The sequence below is a fragment of the Papio anubis genome, chromosome 17 (assembly GCF_008728515.1).
Source record: "Papio anubis isolate 15944 chromosome 17, Panubis1.0, whole genome shotgun sequence".
NCBI lineage: Eukaryota > Metazoa > Chordata > Mammalia > Primates > Cercopithecidae > Papio > Papio anubis.
Window position 1 is genome coordinate 2,699,150 of NC_044992.1, and position 14,473 is coordinate 2,713,622.

Consider the following 14,473-nt stretch of genomic DNA (forward strand, 5'->3'; position numbering starts at 1 on the left):
ATTGGTCATTTTATGTGTGTTCTTTAATCATTTGTTCATGTCCTTTGCACATTTTTCTGTTTTTTTTTTTTTTTTCTTTTGAGACAGTCTCGCTCTGTCACTCAGGCTGGAGTACAGTGGAGGGATCTCGGCTCACTGCAGCCTCCGCCCCTTGGGTTCAAGCGATTCTCATGCCTCAGCCTCCCGAGTAGCTGGGATTACAGGTGTGTGTCCCCACGCCCAGCTAATTTTTGTATTTTTAGTAGAGACGGGGTTTCACTAGGCTCAAGTAATCCGCCCGCCTCAGCCTCCCAAAGTGCTGGGATTACAGATGTGCGCCACCACGCCCAGCTAATTTTTGTATTTTTAGTAGAGATGGGGTTTCACTATGTTGGCCAGGCTGGTCTCAAACTCCTGGGCTCAAGTAATCCGCCCGCCTCAGCCTCCCAAAGTGCTGGGATTACAGGCGTGAGCCACCGCACCAGACCCCTCATTTACTGATGTAATGGCTTTTGGATAGTTTGAGGTATAGTCTCCCAGATCATTTTCTATGAATTTATATGCATACGTAATATAGGTAGCTTTACGGTGTCTTTTTTTTTTTTTTTTTTTTTTTAAGAGATGTGTCACCCAGGGTAGAGTACAGTGTCATGATCATAGCTCACTGCAGCCTTGAACTTCTGGGCTCTAGTGACCCTCCTGCCTCAGCCTCCTATGTTAGGAGTTAGGATTACAGGTGTGAACCACCGTGCCTGGCTGTTTTTATAAAATTGGGGTTATATTCAATGTATTGTCTCTGATTTCCTCCACCCCTCAACTTAATATATCTTAGAGAGTGTCATATGTAAGCAACATAAATCTGTTGCTGTCTTTTTGAATGATTGCATAGATTTTTTGAACAGCTTTATTGAGATATAATTTGCATATCATAAAATCACCCATTTAAAGTGTACAATTTGGCCGGGTGTGGTGGCTCACGCCTGTCATCCCAGCACTTTGGGAGGCCGAGGCAGGCAGATCACCTGAGGTCAGGAGTTCGAGATCAGCCTGGCCAACATCGTGAAACCCTGTCTCTACCAAAAATACAAAAATTAGCCGGGCGTGGGGGCACACGCCTGTAATCCCATCTACTTGGGAGGCTGAGGCAGGAGAATTGCTTGAACCCGGGAGGCGTAGGTTGCAATGAGCCAAGATCACGCCATTACACTCCAGCCTGGGCGAAAAGAGCAAAACTCCATCTCAAAAAATAAAAAATAAAGTGTACAATTCAGTGGTTTTTGGTCGTATTCATGGAGCTATGCAACCACCATCATAATCAGTTTTAGAACCTTTTTATTGCTTTGAAATGAAATCTGTACCTTTTAGCTATCACCTTCCAATCCCCCATCCTCCTCAGCCTAAGCAATCCCTAATCTACTTTCTGTCTCTATGAGGTTGCCTACTCTGGACATTTGATAAAAATGGAATCATGGTGTTTTATCTCTACCTTTTGCCTTTTTTTTTTTTTTTTTTGAGACGGAGTCTTGCTCTGTCGCCCAGGCTGGAGTGCAGTGGCACGATCTTGGCTCACTGCAAGCTCCGCCTCCCGGGTTCATGCCATTCTCCTGCCTCAGCCTCCAGAGTAGCTGGGACTACAGGCGCCCGCCGCCACGTCTGGCTAATTTTTTTGTATTTTTAGTAGAGACGGGGTTTTACTGTGTTAGCCAGGATGGTCTCAATCTCCTGACCTCGTGATCCGCCCACCTCGGCCTCCCAAAGTGCTGGGATTACAGGCGTGAGCCACCGCGCCTGGCCCTATCTCTACCATTTTTCATTTGGTGTAATGCATTCAAAGGTCAGCAGTGTTGTGGCATGTATCAGTACGTTATTTTTCATGGCTGAATATTATTCCATCGTAGGGATATAGCATATTTTGTTTATTCGTCAGTTGATGGACATTTGGGTTGTACCCACCGTTTGGCAAGAGTGAATACTGCAGTTATGAATGTTTGTGTATAAGTATTTGCTTAAGTACCTGCTTCCGATTCTTTTGTGTATGTTCCTAGGGGTCGAATTGCTGGGTCATGTGGTCATAATTCAGTGCTGAACTTTTTAAGGAATTGTGAAATTATTTTCCACAATGGCTGTACTGTTTGACGTTCCTACCAGCAACAGATGAGGGATCTGATTTCTCTACGTCCTTGCTCACACCTGTGATATTCTGGTTTTTGATCATAGCTACGTTAGTGGTATGAGTGGTATCTCGTGGTTTTGATTTATATTTCCTGATGACTAATGGCTTGAGTGTCTCTTCATGTACGTATTGTTCCTTTGTATGTCTTCTCTGGGGATATGTGTATTTAGATCCTTTGCCCATTTTTAAATGGAATTGTCTTTTTCTTACTGAGTTGTAAGAGTTGGTTTTTGTAGAGACCTGTCCTTGATCAGATATATTATTTGCAAATATTTTCTACCATTCTGTGGGCTTTCTTTTGACTTTCGTGACAGTAAGTATGAGGAATTCGTATTCACTTTTCTGTAAACGTTTGGTAGAATTTACAAATGAAGCCACCTGGGTCTGGGCTTTTCTTTGTGCATCTTTTTTTTTAATCGTTCATTTGATCTTTTTATTTGTTACATGTCTTTAGATTTTCTGTTTCTTACTGACTCAGTTGTGATAGGTTGTGTTTTTCTAGGAATTTGTTCATTTCATTGATGTTACCTAATTTATTGACCTATAGTTTATACTACTTGTATTTTATTCTGTGAATGTAGCTTCTTTTAACCAATTTTCTGCAGACGTTTAAGTTGTTTTTATTTTTTACTGTTAGAAACAATGCTGCAGTGAACATTTGAGCCTGTCTTTGTGTACATTGCAAGTGTGTTAGAGGATGGATTGTTAGACGTGGAATCGCGGGTCAGAGGTCTGTGTATTTAACATGTTGATTGTTTCTGTTCCATTATCCTCCTCCTGTTCATCTTTCTATCCTTATTGATTGGTATAAGCTCTTTACATCTGGTAATCCTGGTCTCCTAAGCCTGGAGATGGTAAGAATGCCCTGCGTGGGTGGTGCACGTGCACCTGAGCAGGTTGGAAGAGGAGGTTTGCATCCGGCTGTTTGGTAGCTCCCCCGTTCTGGTCAAGGGAGTTGAATGTGGGTGCCCTAAGCCCACCTCTGTGCATTCATACACGGGGTTTCTAGATGCCAGATCCTGAGCTGCTGGTAGGTCAGAGGGTTTTTGCCTCTGACACGCTGGCTGTGACCTGACAGAGGTTGTTTGGAGTCCACAGCAGGGCTGGCTGTCTCTAGGGACTTCACCAGGCTCCTTCCCAGGGCGGTTCTGGGAGCAATGGGAGCTCCAAGCAGTTCTGGCCCACGGGTGCCTGCAGAGGTAGGGAGAGCGCTTGGAGGCCCCACCCCTGCCTGAAGAAGAACCGAGGACACACACACACCGTGTTCCTCATCCCTGCTTTCTTTTCTCTCGTTTTCACTGGGGACTGCCTGTTCTGGGCACTCATTAGCTTCCCGGTGCAGACGTGGGCAGTGACGTTAGTCTGAGGAAGGGTAGCTGTTTTCAGGGGATGGGAAGTGGGGTGGCCTCTGTGTGTTTTGTTGGGGTAGAGCTGCCAGCCCCTCACGCTTCCATTCCACCTCCCTTTTCTCCTTTTTGTTTTTCCCGGACACACAAGGGTGGCACCAAAGTAGGTTAAAGGTTTGGACAAGTGCAATTGGGATTTAAAAAATAACCCATCTAGGCTGGGCGTGGTAGCTCACGCCTGTAATCCCAGCACTTTGGGAGGCTTAGGTGGGTGGATCACCCGAGGTCAGGAGTTCGAGACCAACCTGGCCAACATGGTGAAACCACGTCTGTACTAAAAATACAAAAATTAGCTGGGTGTGGTGGCGGGCTCCTGTAATCTCAGCTACTCTGGAGGCTGAGGCAGGAGAATCGCTTGAACCCGGGAGGCGGAGGTTGCAGTGAGCTGAGATTGCGCCACTGCACTCCAGCCTGGGTGACAGAGCGAGACTGTCTCAAAAAAAAAAAAAAAAAAAAAGGAAAGGAAAAAAAATAGCCCCTCTAGGCCCCTAGAGGCCTCGGTTCAGGCTTTGCTTTACCAGTTTCAGGGTCCTAAAGTGGTGTCTTGCGGGCAGGGGACCGGGCAGGCAGAGGCAGAGGTGGCACGGCAGGCCCTCCCTCCACCTTTCCCGGCTGCTCTGGCCACAGCGGCTCTGCTTTGACTGGTTGGTTTTCTGTGTCAGGGTCTGGAACGCCGCTTGTGTTGGACCCCTCGGCCCCATTTTTGGGTTGAAAACATCCTAAACATGGCTCCTGCCAGAGGCTGAATCCCGAGGATGCCAGGCGTTTGCGGAATTTGGCTTTTCCCAGGGCCCCGCCGTCCTCTTTCCTTGGCAGAGGCCGAGTGTCTGCTCCCCCGGCACCATCCATTTGCCAGCCCAGGCGTGCCTTCGCCTCTCTCTCGTGGTATGGGGTGTTCGGCCCTCTAGCCCTGCAAAGGCAAAATCAAATTATCTTCTCTGTTGATCCAAGTGAATTTGGTTCCTGGAGAAGCCCCAGGCGCGGCTTCCTGATAGTTGGTGAGGAAGAGGCTTTTGCGGTGGACCTCCTGGCTGATCCCTGTCTTTCTGTCCCCTGCTTTTGTCTTTCAGTCGTCGGAGTTCTTTGAGATGCTGGAGAAAATGCAGGTGAGTACGTACCCCCATCGCGGTGGGGAAGAAGCCCAGACCCAGACGTGGGCGGCGTAGGGACCAGGCAGAACCCACGGGCGGAAACCGGGTGCCCTGGAGGGAGGGGCAGAGAAGAGACAATCACATCCCCTTAGCCCCGGCAACCCGAGGCCATTTTACTCTTGAGCACTTTGGGAAGACTCCTGTGGAGGGACAGGGAGGATAAAAAGCAGAACTTCCCCAACAGGGCAGCTGGGGAGGCCATAAGCCCTGTGGATATGGAGGAGGGTTTGAAGGGCCCATTGTTCCTGGAATGAGCCAGAAAGAAGGCCTGAAAGAACGAGCTGCTTCTTGGGGGAGTCACCTCGCATGGGGAGGCAGAGGGGTGGGGTGGGAGGCCGGCCTGAGTTCAAATCCTGCACCGGACACTTACTAGCACCAGTTCCTTGCCTGTCCTAAGCCTCCATAAATAAGTAAGAAGGAAAGCACCCACTTACATGGTGGTTGGGGTGAAACAAGATAATCGGTGTAAGTACTTGGTAGACACTATATATAAGTCGGTGTGTGGTGTGGGTTTGGGGGTTCTTTGCTATTCCTCACCAGGGTCAGGGTTCCCAGGTAAGAGCCGCTGCCCTGCAGTGTACGTGCAGAGGCCCAGAAGGGTTCATGGACATGGGCAGGAAGAGTGGGACGACGATGCTGATAATCCACCTGTAGCTCAAGCACTTCGCTGGGCTCAGAGATTGACAGGCGTCATTTCTTCCTGCTGAGGGCTTAGGAAGTAGGTGTGTTATTGTTATTATCCCCATAGGACAAGTGAGAAAATTGAGGCACAGAACGATTAAAAGCAGCACTCAAAGGGTGCGTGGTTCGTAAGTGGCTTCAGAGTCAGCGAGTCCAGCCATCATGTCATGATACTTTTGACCCTAGGTAGGTGCTCCAGGCTCAAGGGAGGAAGATTCTGTAATAATGGTCTGGAAGTCCTAGCAGGAGGGGCAGATATAGCCCCCACGGCAGTCCTGAGATGCTGGGAAGCAGCCAGGTCCCCTGAGGCTGGGATGGGAGGGGAGGGAGGGGAAGTATTGTTAGTGGCCGTGTCACCCAGAGCAAGTTATTAAAATCGTCCTCCGCACCCAGCCGTGTGTAGACGACAGACTCATCTTCTATGCATTTAGGGAACTTATGAGCTTGTGGACGCAAGGCTGGCACGCGCCTGAGTGATGAGAGGTGGGGGATGGTAGATAATTAAGTGCCCAATTGCTTGGAGCAAAGCTGGGATTTTCACCTCTAGTCAGTGGGATCCTGGCCCTCTGGGAAGCTGGCAGGGGGTTCGCAGCCCAGCCAGCCTTCTCTCTAGTGTCTCCTCAGATCCTCTCTTCCTTCTCCCCCAGCCGGAGTCCCCTTCCCACAACTTTCCCCCACACAGGGTCTCTCTGAGCACAGCATTCAGCCCCAGTTAACCAGCCTCAGAGTGGCCTGTTGTGTAGAGGCTGCCGGGCTTGTCTTTTCTTCTAGACTGGGCGCTTTCTAGGGTAGGGCTCTTGTTTTATTCTCCCTCTGTCTCTGCAACGGCTGATCCCCCTGGGCGGGGTGTCTGTTCCATTTCAGTTGAGACTGTTGAAGCCAAATTTCCGGGTGTTTCAGTCTGTACCCTGTGCCCCCCTGGGCCCAGCCTCAGAGGATTCACTGTTAGTAAGAAGCTCACGTATGGGGCGCTGATGGCCATGGAGTGCCCGCGTGGGCGTTGAGCCTGGGCTCCATCTTTCTTCATCTTGCATGTGTGGAAACTGGACCTCAGAGCAGTGAAGTGCCCGGGTCACTTTGCTAGTTGTGAAGAGCTGAAACTGGAACCCAGGATACCCGATTCCTAGCCCAAGAGTCTAGGAATTACGAGAAGGCAGAAGCTTTGGACTCCTTGAATCCTGGGTTCAGGTTCTAACCCTGACACTTTCTTTTTTTTTTTTTTTGAGACGGAGTCTTGCTGTGTCGCCCAGGCTGGAGTGCAGTGGCGCGATCTCGGCTCACTGCAAGCTCCGCCTCCTGGGTTCACGCCATTCTCCCGCCTCAGCCTCCGAGTAGCTGGGACTACAGGCGCCCGCCACCTTGCCCGGCTATTTTTTTGTATTTTTAGTAGAGACGGGGTTTCACCATGTTAGCCAGGATGGTCTCGATCTCCTGACCTCGTGATCCACCCACCTCGGCCTCCCAAAGTGCTGGGATTACAGGCTTGAGCCACCGCGCCCGGCCAACCCTGACACTTTCTAGCTGGGTATCCTCGGTCAAGTCGGTTTCCCTCTCTGAACCTTCATTTCTTCATTGAGGGGAGAAGGGGACATAAAGATAATACCTATTGTGGCCGGGCATGGTGGCACACGCCTGTAGCCCCAGCTATTTGGGAGGCTGAGGCAGGAGAATCTCTTGAACCCGGGAGGCGGAGGTTGCAGTGAGCGGAGATTGCGCCTCTGCATTCAGCCTGGATGACAGAGCGAGACTCTGTCTCAGAAAAAAAAAAAAAAAAAAAAAAAGACAGTACCTCTAGCAAAGGCAGCACATGGAGGAGAGAGGTCCCAGTGCTGGACAGTGGCTCTGCGGTAGGTTATTAGGGGAGGGAGTGGTGTGGCAGAGGGGACGGGAGGAGGTTTGCTCTCCTGCCCTCGGGGCTGTTCCCAGACAGGGATGACTAATGCAGGCCAAACAGAACAGACTTCTGCCCTCACTGCCCCCCCCCCCCCCCCCCCGCCATCCACCCAGTGTGCCAACTGGGACAGGGTCTGGAGGGCCACCCAGGTGGTTTTCTCTGTGTGTGTGAGAGGAGCGCCTGTCCAGTGGGAAGGGCCCTCGCACGCCCTCCTGAACAATGCTGCGAGGCGACTCAGCCCAGGGAAGTCCGGAGAGGCAGCCTCTCAAGCCACCCAGTTAACAGGAGCCCTGCTGTCCGCAGAGTGTGGGGCACCTCATGCACTTGGTGAGCCGGTGACCCGGCTTCAAATCTAGGCCCTGCCCCTCACTGGCTGTGCGACCTTAGGCAAGCAGCCTCGTTCTGGCGCCCCGGCATCCTTGCTGGCGGAAAGGTGCTGTGAGTTTCAAAGGAGACCACAGAGAGAGCTGGCTTGGGAAGGTTGAAATCCCTGTGCGTTAGTGTTGTGATCAGGCAGAAGCTGCTTCTGGACTCCTGCTTCAGAGGGGAACTGTTTCTTCTAGTTTGTGCTCCGTCTCGTACTGTCACCCGATTTTCTCAGACAGTCTTGGAATCACCACGTGTTCCCCTCCTGCACAACACAGTTAAGTCAGAACTCAATGATAGAATCGGGACTGGGGCCAGGTGCAGTGAGTCACGCCTGTAATCCCAGCACTTTGGGAGACCAAGGCGGGTGGATCACCTGAGGTTAGGAGTTCAAGACCAGCCTGGCCAAAATGGAGAAACCCCGTCTGTACTAAAAATGCAAAAAATTAGCTGGGCGTAGTGGCACATGCCTGTAATCCCAGCTACTTGGGAGACTGATGCAGGAGAATCACTTGAACCCAGGAGGTGGAGGTTGCAGTGAACCGAGATCCCACCACTGCACTCTGGCCTGGGCAACAAGAGTGAAACTCGATCTCAAAAAAAAAAAAAAAAAGAAGAGGCCGGGTGCAGTGGCTCACATCTGTAATCCCAGCACTTTGGGAAGCCAAGGTGGGTGGATCACCTGAGGTCAGGAGTTCGAGGCCAGCCTGACCAACATAGTGAAACCCCATCTCTACTAAAAATACAAAAATTAGCCGGGCATGGTGGCGCATGCCTGTAATCCCAGCTACTTGGAAGGCTGAGGCAGGAGAATTGCTTGACCCTGGGAGGTGGAGGTTTTCTGTGAGCTGAAATCATACCACTGCCCTCCAGCCAGGGTGACAGAGAGAGACTCTGTCTCAAAAATAAACAAACAAAAAGAACTGTTGGATAGGGCACTGCTTCCCAGAAGTGAATTCTTCAGATACCTGTAGATAAATTCCCTTAGTCGAGTCCCAGGCATCATATCTGATCCTTGCAGTCATCCTTGCATTAGTGGGATGAAAGGTGAGTGTCTAATCCTCATTTTACAGATGACACTGGGGGCTCCAAGAGGCTATGCTTTGTCGAGGGTCGCAAATAGTAAGCTTGCAGCAGAGTGAGGGCCAGCACCAGGCCTCCCGCCTGTCCCCTGAAGGCCTGTTGGCATGGGGTCTAGAGTGCTAGCTGTGACACCAGCAGGTGTGACTTCCCATGTTTCCCTTCCCTTACTGGCTCTGTGATCCTAAGACATATATATATATATTTTATTTTTTATTTTTTATTTTTTTTAATTTGAGATGGAGTTTTGCTCTTGTTGCCCAGGCTGAAGTGCAATGGCGTGATCTTGTCTCACCGCAACCTCTGCCTCCCGGGTTCAAGCAATTCTCTTGCCTCAGCCTCCTGAGTAGCTGAGATTACAGACATGCACCACCATGCCTGGCTAATTTTGTATTTTTAGTAGAGACGGGGTTTCTCCACGTTGGTCAGGCTGGTCTTGAACTCCTGATCTCAGGTGATCTGCCCGCCTTGGCCTCCCAAAGTGCTGGGATTACAGGCATGAGCCACTGCGCCCGACAAGACAGATATTTAAGCTTTGAATGATAATACTGCCTCCTTCATAATGACCCACAGCATTTATTATGTACCAGTCAGTGTTCCAAGTGCTCAACCCATTGTTCACCTTTAACCTTCACCACCATAGTCGATACCACCATCGTTCCCATTTTACAGATGAGAACACTGAGTCACAGAGAGGTTTCTGTGACTTGCCAAGGTCATCAGGCTGATAGGTGGCAATGTTGGGATTTGAACCGTGGTGATCTGTCTCAAGTCTGTGCTGTTAGCCCAGCGGTGCTGCTGCCTCGCTCAGGTGCTGGGAGGCCCGCCCGTGGCCACGTGTGATGTGTACAGGCCCAGCCCTGGCCAGCTGTTGTGCTGCTCTTGTTACTAACCCCCTGTGAGGCCAGGTGCTCTTTATCTGGCCCTTTCTTCTGACCTTTGCTTTTCTGTGGATCCTGTTTTCCTTGTTTCTATAGGGGATCAAGCTTGAAGAACAGAAGCCAGGACCCCAGAAGAACAAGGTGGGCTGGGTGGGGGAGGGGGTGGCCCGATGGCCCTGGTGAGGGGCCAGGGTGAGAGGAAGGCAGGAGGAGCCACCAGGGTGCTGGGTCTTCCGTCTCACACCTGTCTAACTCTGACTCACACCGCGGGCCGCTTCATGACTGCCTTGTTAGACCAGTGCACGGTGGGCTGCCTCAGGCTGGGGGTGGAGGCCTCGGTGGGACCTCAGGCTTGGCTGTTTGGCCCGGCTCTTCCCGACCCTGTGCAGTGTGTAAGGGTGTCAGGCTCTGCCCCGGGTTCCAGTGGGCAGTCAGCTCTCAGCTTCAGGTTCCATTTCCCAGCCCAGGGTGCCGCTTCTCACTTGGAGGCCAGTCCCCCTGCCTGGAAAGGGGTGCTGGGGGAGACTAGAGGTCATTTTCTGGAATGAGTGTTCTAGGATGGGAAGCTGGTATGATGCGGGGTGAGAAGTTCAGCGCCTGCGGTACTGCGTCGCCAGCTGGCAGGGCTTATGTTCCGGTTCTGTCGGTTTGGAGAAGAACGGGGTGGGGGGATGTCAGATCCCAGAGCTGATTCTGAGCTGTTCTTCCATCGAATGTTCCTCCCTCAAAGTCCCCACAATGTACCCCCCTTGTGAGACCTGGAAACAGTGGTCAGACTTTATGGGCATTGCCGGGACTAACGGTGGCACTATCTGGTTTGTCTTGCAGGATGACTATATCCCGTACCCCAGCATCGACGAGGTAGGCGCCCTCCCCCGCTCCCACCCGCTCTGCAGCCTGCTCTGGGTCCCTTGCCTGGGGAAATGATGGTGATGGGCTGTGCTCAGCCCCCCCATGGGAGAGCACCTTGGGCCTGGGACCTCTCTTCCTGTCTTTGCCTTTGTATCCTCAGCTTTTCCATATGTTAAGTTGCGGGTGCTCATCCAGGCCTTGCAGCCCTGGGGCTACAGGGTTGGCGAATGAAGCTGGAGATGTTGTGGGGCTTGGAGGAGGGGTTCAGGTCACTGCCTTTGGCCTCAAGTACCAGTGGGTACCAGGCCCTACTCCTGGGAGCAGTGCAGAGGGGACACCGCCACCGGCCCCTCCCTCCCCTGCGGTCCCAGGGCCAGCTGCAGCGCAGGACCCTCCCTCTGCCTTCAGGTTGTGGAGAAGGGAGGCCCATACCCTCAGGTCATCCTGCCGCAGTTTGGGGGCTATTGGATCGAGGACCCGGAGAACGTGGGCACCCCAACATCGCTGGGGAGCAGCATCTGTGAGGAGGAGGAAGAGGACAACCTCAGCCCCAACACGTTCGGCTACAAACTCGAGTGCAAGGGTGAAGCCAGGGCCTACCGGAGGCACTTCCTAGGGAAGGTGAGGCTGGGGAAGAGGAGCTGCTGGGGGTTGGGGGCAGAGGCTGGGGACCCTGGGAGAGAGGAGGTACCAGGGGTCGGGGCAGAGGCTGGGGGAGGCTGGCAGAGAGGAGCTGCCGGCGGTTGGAGGGGAGGCTGGAGGAGAAAGGAGCTGGCGGGGGTTGAGGGAGAGGCTGGAGGAGAAAGGAGCTGGCGGGGGTTGGGGGAGAGGCTAGGGACCCTGGGAGAGAGGAGCTGCTGGGGGTGAAAGGGAGAGGCTAGGGGAGGCTGGGGGAGAGAGGAACGGGCGGGGATGGTGGGAAGGGTTGGGGCCCTGGGGGGAGAGGAGCTGTGGGGGGCGGGGGGAGGGAGGGACTGGCAGCCCTGGGAGAGAGGAGCTGCCCGGGGTGGGTGGAGGGCACAGTGACCCATGGTCCTCTATCCAGTGCCCCCCTTTTCCTTTGCCTCTTGCCTCCTTCCCAGTCTGTCCTTTCGTTGCTGCCTGCTGCTGTCTTAGTTGGAGAGGTCTGACTGGCTCTGTCCTGGGATAGGGGACACGGGGCAGGGGATCCATGCGGCAGTCAGGGAGGCCCAGTGCCGTGAGTCCTTGTGGGGACCACCCCCTGCAAATGTTTCAGGAGGCGATGGAAGGGGTAGTGTTTGGGGTAAAGGACGGTTGGTGGAGTTTTGAGTGTTCAAGGAAAAATATGTTCTTACACCTCAGAAGTCTCTGTTTCCATCTAAATCACGCAAAGCTCTCCCGTCCTCGTAAGTCTCTGTTTCCATCTAAATCACGCAAAGCTCTCCCGTCCTCATTTCGTCAGGTCCTCTAAGTACTTGTCCTGCATACTGTCTGCGAGCCTCTGATAGCTTAAAAGTGACAAAATTACTTTTAAAACAATATATTCTGCCCTTCGGACTTACCAGATTCTTGATGTACTGAGAGCAGATTCCGGAAATCTGTAGCCTGAGGCCGCTTTGCAGAGTCTCACATGAGGGGAGGCTGCATCAGAGCCCCTGGGTCTTGTTAGCATGCGGATTCCAGGGCCCCACTCTGATCCAGCAGGTCTGGGGAGCTGTGTTTTTCGCCCGTGTTCCCCTAATCAGGGAGTGACCCACTGGCCCGGGACACCTCCCAGCTCCCCTGGCTGGAGGTACCAGGGTTCCTCCTTGCTGTCTTGCCCCAAATAGTCTGAACTGGTGAGGGTCGCCCCCTGGGAATGAGAACTTAGTGTCTTGTGGTCAAGAACTTGCCCTTCAGAGTCAAGACCGATGTGCGTTTGAGCCCCGGATCTGTCCCTTACTCGTCGTGTGACCCTGGGCAGTGATTTAACCTCCCGGACCATTGGTTTTCCCATCTGTGAAACGGGGACGAAGTTCTCTCCCGAATAAAGTTGTGGGCAGGAGTGGAGGAGACAGGGGGTATTCAGCCCCTAGCACCGTGCCTGGCGCCTCCTGAGGATTCGGCCGGCGGTACCTGTTAATGTCGTCATTGTCGTCAGTAGCATCCTTCTCTTTCTTGTTGCTGCGGGGCTTCGCGCTCCTGGTGAAGGAGGTGGTTTGGGGGGAGCATATCTGGAAGGTTTCTTCTTCCTTCTTGCTCACACTCGGTTTCTCTTTCTAGGATCATCTCAACTTCTACTGTACTGGCAGCAGCCTGGGGAACTTGATCCTGTCCGTCAAGTGCGAGGAAGCAGAGGGGATCGAGTACCTCCGGATCATCCTCAGGTAGGGCTGTTGTGCTGCGTGAGGCCACTCCTCTTCCAGGCAGGGTGGTGTGGGGGCTGGGATGGGGGACTCAGAAATACCAGACTGACCAGTCTGGTCTGGGTGTGCTGGTGGCAGGGAGAGGCCTGCTGAAATCCTGGGGCTATGTCTGAAGTTGCCTAGCAGGGAGACCCACATGCTCCACCAGCTGACAGAGGGGCATCCAGGTCTCCAGGTCACCCGGACTATACCCCTCCCGGCCCCTCTTTCTTACAAGTCCATGGCTCAGAGGAAGACGGGAAGAAAAGTAGGGATGGTTCAGCGTGACTCATCCTGCTGAGACGCAGCTCCCAGTCCTGGGAGAGGGTTCGCCAGAGCGCCGCCTGCGGTGTACGTCTCGCCAGGAAAGATAGTGTTTGTTGTGTGGGCTGGGTTCCCTGAGACGCAGTGATGTTCACAACAGGAACACTGATTTATGGCGGAAGCCAGGGCACCTCTGTCTGGATTGTGACCTTCTCAAGGGCAGGAACTGGAACTGGTTTCTGTTTGGCTTAGCTAACATGTTTTGTAAAACCTCCTCTGTGCCAGGAACTGTGATAGGTGTTAGAGATACCATGATGGCTGAGACTTGGTGCCCGTTCTCTGAAAGGAATATGGTTTCACGAATGTAATGTGTGTCATGGGTATGATTTTAGCCATATGCACAGGTTGCTATGGGGGCACAGAGGAGTCTGTGTCTTATTTATCTCTGTCCCTGGTGGGGTGGTGCTCAGCAGAATCCTGTGAACCTGTCAAGCTTCTCAATCCTTATTTGTGGAGTCTAATTGAAAATTCATAAAGGTATTTGGAAAAGAGCAATCAGATTTTTTTTTTCCTGCCCAAATTTTGAGATAAATATTGGAGGGAATAAGGACATATAACCCCACTTTGGGAAAGGCGGAGGGGGGCATGGTTTGAGGATGTTGTCGGCACCCATCCATCCAATCTTAGTTTGTTTCTTATCAAGAAAGGAAGCAATTTTCTCTACAGAGGTTCATTTGGCTGGAAATCATATTTGTAAGGCATGGAAGAGTCAATTAAATAGCAAGAGCCAATTTTCTGAGGGGTTAATACCTGGATCTCCATCTCCAAATAGGATTTCCAGCTAGGTGAACCTCTGTGAAGAAAATTGCTACCTTAATAAAATTCAGACCAAGATTGGGTAGGATTTTTGAATAAGACGGCAGCGGAATACAAAGATCTAACCCCCTCTTTCTAATAGTGTATCCTACATTAGGACTGGAAATGCTGCTTTGGGGCTGGAAGCTAGAGAAAGATGCCAGGCACACAACACATACTTTGATGGTTTTTCTTTTTTGTTTTGTAATCTATGGGAAAGTTAGGACTAAAAGTAGGTGAATATTGAGAGTTGAACCCCAGTTTCCCTTCCTTAGAAAGCAGTATCATGGCCAGGCACGGTGGCTTACGCCTGTAATCCCAGCACTTTGGGAGGCCGAGGTGGGCGGATCATGAGGTCACGAGATCGAGACCATCCTGGCTAAGACGGTGAAACCCCCTCTGTACTAAAAATACAAAAACAAACAAACAAAAAAACAAAACAAAACTAGCCAGGGATGGTAGCACGCACCTGTAGTCCCAGCTACTCAGGAGGCTGAGGCAGGAGAATCACCTGAACCTGGGAGGCAGAGGTTGCAGTGGGCCAGG

At 52.1% G+C, this 14,473-nt stretch overlaps 1 protein-coding gene across 11 annotated transcripts in view; it reads left to right on the forward strand.

The window, feature by feature from the left end:
- Positions 1–14,473, forward strand: part of RAP1GAP2 (RAP1 GTPase activating protein 2) — a 270,089-nt gene that overhangs the window by 184,940 nt on the left and 70,676 nt on the right. For 9 of the 11 annotated variants that reach the window (XR_002517930.2, XR_002517931.2, XM_017950250.3 and 6 more), the window contains 5 exons: positions 4,629–4,664; positions 9,708–9,752; positions 10,440–10,472; positions 10,872–11,084; positions 12,687–12,790. Coding sequence is in view for 9 of the 11 variants with exons in the window: in XM_017950250.3 (XP_017805739.1) it covers positions 4,629–4,664; positions 9,708–9,752; positions 10,440–10,472; positions 10,872–11,084; positions 12,687–12,790 (431 nt within the window). In the remaining 2 variants the exon portion in view is untranslated. The remainder of the gene's footprint in view (positions 1–4,628; positions 4,665–9,707; positions 9,753–10,439; positions 10,473–10,871; positions 11,085–12,686; positions 12,791–14,473) is intronic. The other 2 variants (XM_021928534.2, XM_021928537.2) reach the window with 1 other exon arrangement.